We start from the raw sequence: 11353 nt of genomic DNA, 5'->3' as shown, positions 1-11353 counted from the left end.
CCAGAGAGGACGAATTTTTGGCTGAGCACTTAGTAAGATTATTGTAGGTAGAAGGTCTCAATTTTTTCACTCTATTATGAGTATTTTCCATTACACAGTGATTCTCAAATGGTGATGTGCAACTATAAACTGTGGGGAAACAAATACAGGAAGCAAATGCTGTATTTTAAAGATATTCCCTTGGAGAATTAATAAAAATTTTCAGAGTGCGCACTGAGAATCACAAACCCACCACATTCGTGTGGGAGAATACCTATAAAACTTCAGAAATAATTCTTGTATGTAGATGAAACAGCACAAGACTTCACATTTATTTAATTTGATTGATATGTTACAGTAAGCTATCATTGATTTTTTTGACAGGTGAAGAAACTAAAACTGGGGTAGGGTGCTATGGTTATGTTCATAAGCAACAAAGTTATGCCTGAGGATTACCTGATAGAGTGGAAAAGACACACACGAAATAAGAGGGAGAAGACAACTAGGATGGTGGCAACAATTATAGGTATGAAATATTATACACACCAGGTGCCTGGGTGGCTCAATTGGTTAAAGGTCTGCCTTTGGCTCATGTCATGATCTCAGAGTCCTGGGATCCAGCCCTACATCGGGCTCCCTGTTCAGATGGGAGTCAGCTTCTCCCTCTCCCTCTGCTGCTCCCCTTGCTAATGCTCTCTGTCTCTCAAATAAATAAATAAAATCTTTTAAAAAAATGTATACAGAGAAATAGGTCTACACTGGCTGGGTAAGCAGGAATAAAAGCAAAGCATTCATTTAAGAGACTGAAACCAGATCCACAAAATCTGATTTCTGAAAAAGACTGAGAAAAGCAATGTGTATGAGTGGATCACTGAGACACACAAAAAAATACATGTAACCTAAGGTTGTTATACTGCTCTTGCTTGAGATATTTACATGTTTATCTTTGTGAACTTTTAGAAGAAATGTATCAGATATCATATTTTATCACCAAAAAAAAAAAACAGGAAAAGGTAAGAGGTATAATAAATTGTTCAAGTTAGGCTCTATCAAATTCAGGAGGCAAAAGTGAAGTGTATACAGGAAAAAAATGTTGGTACCAGACTACTAAAACTGTATGAAACAGCATAAAGAGGGAGAGGCTAACTGAAAGTTACTTACTGGAAGTTACAGTAATGAAGACAATGGAGTCCTGCTAAAGAAATAAACATATGAATCAATAATGAAGAGAACATTACAGACAGAAGTACAACCGAGAGATTTCCAACAAAGGAATAACAAAATGATTCAATGGAGAATGAATAATTCCCCAATGGAATCCACAGAAGAGTAAAAGACCTTGATTTAAATGTACATTACATAAGCTGACTCTTCACACACCCAACAAAAAAAAGTATGACGGCTGAAACCAAGTTTTTAAGCTTCTCATCTTAAGTCCTTCACTGTTACATTGAAAAAAATTCAAATCAGATCCACAGTTTTAAAACACACCAACTACTGTTTTATTTTTAACAAAGGGAATCAAATTAAAATAGACAACAGTCTGAACCAAGAACTTTTTGTTTTGTTCTGTTTTTTTGGCCTTAACAAGTAATTACATAACACAATGTCTTTTCTTATAGGTGAACCAAGGTGAGAAAAGAAAAGGAGCCTTGAAACACCAAAAATTTTAAAAATAAAAGAAAGAAGGGAGGAAAAAAAAAGAAATAGATATATTTGCCTTTGTCAAGTTTTATTTGCCCAAGTGCAGAATGAAACTGGCTTGGGAAATCATTCACTGTAGGCTAGTCCCAGTAATGCTGGCGAGACACTTCTGGGAAGAGGCACACAGAGCAGTGACCTTAGGAACTGAGCTAAAAACATTGCTTTTAAGAGTTAAGGTATCAAAACTCTGAAATGACAAATTCTAGATAAGAAAAAAAGTTCAGGACCTAGGAAGGTTCAAGAGTCAGTGGATTTAAAAAAACCCTTTTGTGCTTGCTGTCATAACTCTTCCTGTTGAGGGCAGGAATGGTGTAGCAAAGGGGTTAAGGAAGGAAAAGAGACTACAGAACCTGAATTGTTCTGGTGGAAAGTATTTTGGTTCCCTTTCAAGATGGGTCTATGGTCTGTAGATGTCAGGAAAATATTTTCACTATCTGTTTCGTCCTCAAACTCTTCTTGGCCCTCCTTAGGCTTAATCCCTGAGTTCCGGGCCTTTTTTGACTGCAGCTCTTCTTGAACAAGATCTTTACTTTTTCTACCCAGATCTATTTTCTGCTGTTGCCGCCGCCTTCGCTTCTCCAATGCCCGGCCTCTTGTCCGATTTCCTTTATGCTCAGGCTTCTCCAGCTACAATGATATATAGGCAAGCAGAAAGTACTTGTGGACCAGTGGTCAGGCCTAATCTCCTGGCCCTGTCCATGACCCTTTTCCTCACCTCTAGAAGTGTACGAATCCGCTCCACGTCTGGAGGCTGTCCAGCTTGCAGCAGCTGCCAAATGCTATGATTCTCATCCAGAGTCACCTCAAGCAGATCCCCCTCCAACATGAGCTCCTCCAGCGGGGCTCGGGTTGCCTCAGGCAGATTCAATACAGGGCCAGTCAACTGTGGCAATAGTGAGGACAATACCTCCAGGCCTGGGAAATTTCAGGAACAGGCTGAGTTAGAGGCTATGTCTAGTCTTATCCCCAACACCATGACAGAGTCAACAACCAAACAGGTCGCCTTTGTGGTATCTACTCAACAGCCTACCCAAAGCCAGACCTACATGTCTTACCTGAGCCCTGAACAGGGGCTACCTTCTCATGACTGGTCATACTGTCCACATTCGACAGCAACCCTGGAGCCTGCTAAGGAAAATAAGAATGCGTATGGTAACCGGTAATAGAAAAACCAGGTCCTAAAATTTTTTGCACCAACTCCAAACTTAGAACCTTTACCTCCTGGAGGAGGAAGGTACATACAGGCTGACAGCAGGGAGCAGTCAGACACCTAGACGGGATGCAAAATGGGACATGGAGGTTACATCAAGGGACACTAAAAATTACAGGACAGAGGGTAGAGCCTAAACAGGGGTACAGCCAGGAGAAAGACATTTAAGAGCAACCTGGGCTGGACAGCTAACCTTAGGCATATCCTTCCCACTGCCTTCTCTGTGTGGATCAGAGTCAGGGGTTGCAGGGTAGGTAGGGGACTCCTCCAGCCTGCAGTTGGTGGGTTCCTCCTGCAGTTGGTGGCGAAGCTCAGCCAGCTGTCCCAACAGAGCAGTCACATCCTCAGATGCTAGAGCCTGCCTGGCACGGCCTTGCCAGACAATGGCCCTCTCTGTGAGGCACTGTAGGGCCTCACCCTCAGGCAGCCGTACTGGCAGTCTCTGCAGGGCTACCAGCAATGACAGGATGGTCTCCAGACGTGGGCGCCTTGAGCGCATGCACAGTGGACACAAAAATTTGGTGTCCCACTCCCACCAGGCCAGCAGTGGCGATGAGGTGGAACTAGGCCTTGAAGAGCTGAGGAGTCGGGGTACTGACACACATTGCCCATGGAACCAGTCCTGACACAGGTCACACTGCAGAGCTCCCACCCCAGCTGGCACCTGCCCACAAACACAGATGGAGGTTGCAGAAGAAGCTGTTCTCGATGATGCCAATGGACTGGGCTTGGAGGAGTTCATGCGACGCAGCTGCAGGATACCCTCCTTCTCCTTTTGCTCCCCGTCCTTGAAGGCCACGATCTGATATGCCCAGGACAGAGGGAGAGAAAGTCAGCAGTCCATTCCATTCCCTTCTCTGGTGTCTTTAATATCTCACTCACAAACCACGTGAGGTTTAGAGAGCAAGTGCTCTGCCTATAGTCACCCAGCTCAGATACTCTTATCATCACCAGGCTCTTCTCCCCACCTATGCCCAAAGTCCTTACCACAGAGCCTGGATCCCTGAGGTCCTGCGCAGATAGTCCCAGCAACTCTGTGTCAGATCTGTAGAAGCCCAATTCCTTCTCTATCCACCGGCTACGCTTGCTGGTGTCTGAGCCAGCATCTGCACATGGGCAGAGTACCTGAAGTAGGCAGACAGTGGGAGCATGGCTAGGGTTCCCCCCCTTCCCCTCACCAGATCCCCAATTCCTGATGTTCTTACAAAATCTAGGTGACAGGCAGGAGAGGATGTGAGTTGCACTCTTAGGCCATACCTCCAGGAGGGTGTAGCATGAATTCTTCTTGAGGAAAGTCTTGGAGGCCTTCTCCCTCCATGAATGTGCTGTCAGTACCTGCACCTCCAACTGTCTCAGCTCTTCCAAACCCACAGGCAGGTCCCGGCCTATAGCCACCAGGCCTTCCAAGTCATCCAAGCAGGGGTAGTGGTCACCATTCTGCGATAGGGACAGGAGAAAGTAAATTATGTCAATGAGTATTGTGTTCAGATGTGTGCTGGCTAATGCTGAGCATCATGCTGCCTAGTTATGTTAAAAAAAAAAAAAAAAAAAAAAGACTATCCTATAGAAAACAACAGGACAGCAAACACTATCACCAAGCACTTCTACTTTACTGGCGCAGAAATTTCCCCTTTCCGGTCAACTATTTTGTTCTGCTTTCCTTTGGCCCCTTCCTTTGCGATAGTCTATGTTCAGCTGTAGGCCCATACCTGTGGTTCTCCTTCTGTTATTTTTACCCTGATATCATCACAGCTCTAACCTGCCACCTTTACTTACCAGCACAGGAGAACTCTGTTATTAAAGAGCCAAAGGCAAAATTGTGTTTCTTCTGCCTATACACCTGCACTACGAAAGTAGGAGACAAGTCCTTACTTGGATCTCGTCCACATCAGCAATCCAAGCCTGTGCTTTAGCCAGAGCATCTTTCAGTGCTTGGATATTAGGCAGGTAAACTGGGATATTTTCTGCCTCACGGATTATGGCTTCCAATATAGCTGGTGGATGCTTCTGCCTAAAAATGTTTGGAAAAATAGAAATACATCCTTCAATGTTAAATACATAGGCATTTTTTTGGTCCTAGATTTCTCTATCAAAACCATAAACAACAAAAAGTTCAAAATAGTAACTAAGCAAAATAGTAACTGTCTCAAGAACTTGAAACACTAAAGCAGCCATCTGGGTCTCTTATTAAGTGATGTCTGGTATCTGTGATTTGAGAACTAGGCCCACAAGTATTTCCTCAATTACTGCCTTCTAATACAGTAGTAAAAAGAGGACTGGATGACATGTCATACCAATCCTTTACAGTTTAGCAGATGCCTAACTAGGGGTCTGGTGTCAGGGTCACCAACTAAAGCCATCCTTAGGATCACCTCCAAACTCTGAGGACAGGAGTTACACAGTATATATGCAGAAAGACTGGGCCCCACCTGGCCTCCAGGCAGAAATGGGCCTTTTCTTCCCAGCGCTCTGCAATGGTCAGCAGCTCCTGAAGCTCTGCCCGGGCCTTGTCCACAGAAGGGCTGGAGGCTATCTTGGCACCTGTAACCAAGAGCTCCTGCATGATGACAAGAGAGCCCCTTTGAGCTGAAGGAGCCAGTGCCTGCTTCACCTCGTCTAGCCATTGTGCCTGCTCCACCTGTTGCTGGAGCTCATAGGCTTCAGGCACCTCTATACCCAGCTGCTGCCCCTTCTCCAACAAGGACTGCAACAGCCCTACACTGGGGGGCAGTGAGGCCAGGGCCTCTCGGGCCTCAATTTGGTAGGCCTCCACCTGTTCCAGAACATCCTGCAAAGATATTCAATAAAGAAGAGACTCTTTAGTCATCTAGATGGAACCACCTGCCCTCAATCTATTCCCTTATCTTCTCTCTTAGGCATTTACACTTATCTTCAATCATATAGTAAGACGCGATATACTTACTATCAACAAAATCCTTTATTTGCCATGATAACCTTGCTTTTCCTTTAGTTATCTCAAATTTACCCTTTCAGGCCCACTTTAATACGATCTTACCATTTCAGAAAGCTTTCTGAAACTCTAAATTATGAAAAAATCTGCCTATCTCCTTTAAATTCTCCAATGTCAAGAGCCACATAGATATGTAGCCCTGTGTTCAGTATTTTTATTATTTTTGCTTGGGAGGGTATCTGCCTGAACTATATAGCTATGGATTATATAGTTATGAAGCTGAAAAGCTATGAAGCTATTATAATACAAATAGTACTAAACCACCCAACCCTGTAAGTTGTAAGAAAAGTGTATTATAAGAAGCTACTTAGAATGATCAGGGTCTCAAGCTTCACTGGTATCCCAGATTTTGCTAGTATCTATTGTTGTTGTTGTTTTTAAAGATTTTATTTATTTATTTGGCAGAGAGAGACAGCCAGAGAGACAGGGAACACAAGCAGGGGGAGTGGGAGAGGAAGAAGCAGGCTCACAGTGGAGGAGCCTGATGGGGGGCTCGATCCCACAACGCTGGGATCACACCCAGAGGCGAAGGCAGATGCTTAATGACTGAGCCACCCCAGCGCCCCTGCTAGTATCTATTCTAAACAAGAATTCCATCAAGGGCACCGGGGTGGCTCAGTCATTAGCGTTTGTCTTTGGCCCAGGCCTTTGGTGCCCCCGTCGGGCTCCCTGCTCTGCAGGAAGGCTGCTTCTCCCTCTCACATGCCCCTTGCTTGTGTTCCCTCTCTCATTGTCTCTCTCTGTCAAATAAATAAATAAAATCTTAAAAAAAAAAAAAGAATTCCATATTTACCTTAACATCCCCAATTTGATGCATGGCACATGGAAGGCTGCCCATCTGCTCAAGAAGTACTCGTAACTCAGTCACAGTTGGTTGTGGAGTTTCAATCCTGCAGGAGTAAGACAGAAAAGATTCATTCACTAAATCTGCTAAGGCCATAGTGCATGCATTTTCAGTAACCCAACATCTTTATCTTATTTCTGTGTTACAGTAATATCTTTGAAGCCACTTCAAAGTTCAGGGACCATGAACCAGTAAGTTAAGATGAAAAAAACGTGAAAACATTTTGTACTTGAAACTGTTAGAAAACAGTGAAGATATCAAAGTGAGACAATACAAGTTTCTGAAGAATGTGTGCTTTCTGGGATACCATTAGATAGAAAATTAAAATAAATACAAACATTTCTTTTTCAGAGAACAACAATGTGAGATGACTTCTACAAAGCTTCTGTTTACAATACTAATTAAGGGTTATAAGGAAAACAAAATGAAGTATAAGAAGGAAATATAAAAATAAAGATCCAATAGTATCTAAGAGTAGTAACTTTCAGAGTGAGACTAAAAATAAAACATGTTAATTACATTTAAAATAAGTATCAGAATTTTTAAGAAAAAGAGACAAAAGAATTAAGAAATAAGGAATGTTATGATACAGAAGTCTGAAAGTAATAATGGACACATGACTGTAGACTAAAGAGGAATGAAGAAGAGCTCATTATGTGAAAAATGTAATAGTGCAAAGTACTAAGTTTTTAAATGTACTCTTCAGTGTAATTGTGCATAAGCAAGAAGAATTAGAGAGGCCAGAAGTCAGATGAATTAGAACTTGAGGCAGATTCAGATCACAAATATTAAAACCCACAGCCAACTGATGAATGTCACCAGGTTCGGAAAGTTAGGAAAAATTAGGAAGTTAGGAAAATTTTTCTTTCTTTTGAAGTAGACAAAAAAAAGACATTGCGTATAAAAAGGGAATTCATTACTACTTTGACCTTTAATTTTTTAAAAAAATTCTCTGAATTTGAAAATATCTGACTTTGAGATATTGTGATTAATGCCTCCAGCTGTTTGTGTTATGTGAAATTTACAAAACATGTATATACTCACCTAACTTTTAGAAAACTTATCTATGTTTATACGCATTTTGCAACTAAGAGATAAATAAAATTTAATGTCCAAAACTGTATTTACCTACACAGCCAATAATTAATTTTCTGGAAATCTGATGTATGAATATTTTATGAAATCTGTTAACAAGTAGAACTATAATGGTTCTACTGCATCTTCATTCTCATTGTCATTGATGGTGTAAGTATGGTTCTTCAACTAGGTTACATATGTAAGTTTTGGATACTAATGTGTTCACATACATAAATTATTAACTTTTACTACATGGATTCTTTATGACCTTTTTTCTTAAGACTTTATTTGTCAGACAGAGAGAAAGAGCACGAGCAGGTGGAGCAGCAGAGGGAGAAGCAGACTCCATGCTGAGCAGGAACTGCTGGGACCTTAAGATCATGACCTGAGCCAAATGCAGACACTTAACAACTCAACCAAACACACATCCCTGACCGATCCATTTTGTTGTCCATTTTCATATACTAACATCCGTTTTCTGCCCTCCTCTCTAACATACCTGGCATCTTGACCACTGACCAGCCCCAGGACTTGGGAGACACAAGCCTCTGCTTCATTTAGGCAGTTCCTCAATCGCTGAAGTAGCTCACTGTTAGGAAACCTCCTCTCACGAGCCTCAGACTCCAGTGCCCTTAGCTCTTCAAAGCCTGAAGATAGAGTAAAAGTTGGAACACAGTAGACAGTATTAGGAAAAAGTGGAAGAGGGAGACTTGGGAGTGCTGAAGAAAAGAAACAGGTTGCTAGGGGGGTCTTTCCATTTCTCATCACTTACTGCGCTTTCGGCCATCCTCCACATCCAAAGCCACTCGTACTTTGTTGGCCCATGTGTCAAAGGATTCAGCCCGAATCTTTAGCTTATGCAGCATGGCAGGAAGCTCATCCAAGGTATACCGATACCTGAAGAAAGGGGGCAAGGAAATGCATATGCGGCCCATCTCTGTAACCTCCTCTGTGTCTTTTAAGTAGACCCCATGGCTCACCGCAGATACTGCCGACTACTCGAGCACTTGCAGAGGTCATTGATGTGGAAAAGGCAGACAAGGCCATCTGGGCAGTCATAGCATGCTAGAGCTGATAGGAAGCATGTTGTCTTGCACTTCATGCACTGGCGTTCATCATCTGGGAGCAGCTCAAAAGCCTCTCGTTCAGCCTCCGTGATGCCCTGGGGGTGTTCAACCCACATACACTGTAAAGACTAGGAGCAGGGTTGTAGACACCCCACCTCAGCCAACACTGAGCCCTGCTGTGGGCTCAAACTTGTAAGGATAGCTGTAGAGAAATCGGAAGAAAAAAATATAAACACATATATTTTCTGCCTTTCCACTTCAAAATGTATGAGTCAGAGATGAGGCACTGAATGACTACTCAATTTTTATCTGTCTCCCTTCCAGAAGTTTGCTTTACTGAATCCCTAAGCCATGCTTCCCACCACCCACCTTCTCCAATACAGCTTTTCGTAAACGTCGCTCCTCTTGCACCATAATGAACATCTCCTTGTGCACCGCCACAGCCAAATTCAGATCCAACTTCTCTGGAAAGGCAGCCATCTTACAGATGAGCTCCTCATGGGAGAAAACACAGTAGCGCCGGAGCCGGCGGTAGTGTTCAATGCACTGGCGTCCAGCAGGTAGCTGTAAGTAGTTCAAGACTGTGTGTGGCCATCTGCAGCCCACAGTATTTACCTTCTCAACAACGACCTCACTCTACATTCTTTATCCCTTTCTATCTACAAGCCTACCACACTCCAGACTCACCCAGTCCGCAGTGCAAAAATTGACAGCCTCAGCAAAATTATAGCCTTGGTTAAAGCCACTGTGGTAAGCACGAGGAAATGTGATGACAAATTCTCCTGCACATTGGTTTGTGCGGACAACCTAGAAAGAACACAGAAGGGGCTATAAGTCAGGACTAATGATAGAATGTGTGCCTATTAATGTCTTTAAATTTTGCGCATAGGCTTGATCTTCACATATGTATGCCTTACAAAAGAAAATTAGAATGTGAAGTTTGAAAGTGATACATGGGGCACATAGGTGACTTCGTTGGTTGAGCATCTAACTCTTGATCTTACATGATGTCTAAATGTCACTGTTGAGGTAGTCAGTGGACTCTAGGCCCGCATGGAGCCCATTAAAAAAAAAAGGTGATATGCAAAGAAAGGGACAAAGAAAAACAATGTGCAATTGAAGAAGGAAATACGAATGGTAAAAAAATATGATAAATATTCTTAACTTCTTCAATAAATAAAGAAATATAACTTAAAAACATCAGGACATGATATCAACACAAATGATGGACAAGGAACTCCAGAATCTCATCCCTGTACTAAAAGAACGATTAAACTAGCAAAAAAGTAGCAAAGTATTTTAAAAACTCTGTAGTAAAATCACAAATTACAAATACTAGGATGACATTTAATGAAAAACAAAAAAGCTTCTAAATAAATAAATAAGAGCATTAAGCCAGTACACTGGAAGAAACCAATTAATCACGGAAAAGTAATGGAAGAATGGAGGATCAAAAAATATATGAAATACAAAAAACAAAGTACAAATTGACATAACCTCCCTTATTGACAATATACGAAAAACTTTAAAATCAAACTCTCAAATAAAGACTAGTGGGATGAATAGAAAACATGGTTAAACTCTATATTATCTATAAGAAACTCACCCAGATAATGACACAGAGTCTGAAAGTGAAACAATGGATAAATTTATTTCATGCACAATAGTGAGAAAGAGAGAGCAAGTGACTCCAAAATAAAACAAAATATATGCCTGAGTAAAAAACTAAGATAAAGAAGATTACATACTGATAAAAAGGTCAATTCATCAAAAAGCAAAAACAAATACGTAAAGAGAGAATGAATGAAAACAAGAAGCTACTTCCTTGAAATGATTAACAGACCTGACAAATCTTTACATACAGAAGACAAAGGGATAGAAGACTCGAATTATTTAAATCAAAAATGAAACTGGGGATATTAACTACCAATTTTACAGAATTAAGAGAGAGATAAGACAACACCATAAAAAACTGTACGCTGGCAAATTAGATAATGAAGGTAAAATGTACAAATTTCAGTCCTAAATATGTGTGCAAATGTAGCTGAATTTATGTGTGAGGGAAAAAAAACAGTAAGACAAGAATAGTAACAAATGGTGTAACTAGGCAGCTGCACCACTTCATCAATTCAGAATCACCTGTTTTTTACGAGACAACAGTAATGTTGAAAAAGAAAGAAAAAGTGCAAACAAGAATTTACAATATGTCAGTAACAGCAGGAAGTCTCGGAAATGCAATCAATTCTAGAAAGAACAATGCAGAAATTCAGATCAATTTCTGAAGATGGAAAAACTGAAATGGACGTGAGTTATAAAAAAATTGTGTAGAAGTTGACCTATACCTTAACAAAAGTACATATGACAAAATTACAGTGTGTTGAAAAGATAGTGCAATACTTTACCTTCTACAAATTGCTGGGTGCTTACCATTTTCTGTAAAACGGGCTGATATAAATCGATCCTACAAATTCCCAAATCTGAAAACAATCCTCAACTTCAAT

At 41.3% G+C, this 11353-nt stretch overlaps 1 protein-coding gene across 11 annotated transcripts in view; it reads right to left on the bottom strand.

The window, feature by feature from the left end:
* Positions 1-1457: 1457 nt before the first annotated feature.
* The window catches only part of LOC125282548 (lysine-specific demethylase 5D), a 30083-nt gene continuing 20187 nt past the window's right edge, over positions 1458-11353 (bottom strand). For 5 of the 11 annotated variants that reach the window (XM_048213664.2, XM_057315499.1, XM_048213666.2 and 2 more), the window contains 14 exons: positions 9540-9659; positions 9222-9416; positions 8766-8947; positions 8558-8682; positions 8285-8432; positions 6658-6754; positions 5323-5681; positions 4766-4904; positions 4151-4330; positions 3881-4018; positions 3087-3695; positions 2739-2811; positions 2399-2598; positions 1458-2310 (listed from right to left, as the gene is read on the bottom strand). In XM_048213664.2, the coding sequence (XP_048069621.1) occupies positions 1963-2310; positions 2399-2598; positions 2739-2811; positions 3087-3695; positions 3881-4018; positions 4151-4330; positions 4766-4904; positions 5323-5681; positions 6658-6754; positions 8285-8432; positions 8558-8682; positions 8766-8947; positions 9222-9416; positions 9540-9659 (2913 nt within the window). In that variant the 3' untranslated portion in view covers positions 1458-1962. The remainder of the gene's footprint in view (positions 2311-2398; positions 2599-2738; positions 2812-3086; positions 3696-3880; positions 4019-4150; positions 4331-4765; positions 4905-5322; positions 5682-6657; positions 6755-8284; positions 8433-8557; positions 8683-8765; positions 8948-9221; positions 9417-9539; positions 9660-11353) is intronic. The other 6 variants (XM_048213665.2, XM_048213668.2, XM_057315512.1 and 3 more) reach the window with 3 other exon arrangements.

The sequence above is a fragment of the Ursus arctos genome, chromosome Y (genome assembly GCF_023065955.2).
Source record: "Ursus arctos isolate Adak ecotype North America chromosome Y, UrsArc2.0, whole genome shotgun sequence".
NCBI classification, from domain to species: domain Eukaryota; kingdom Metazoa; phylum Chordata; class Mammalia; order Carnivora; family Ursidae; genus Ursus; species Ursus arctos.
This window is presented reverse-complemented; position numbering and strand designations above follow the sequence as displayed.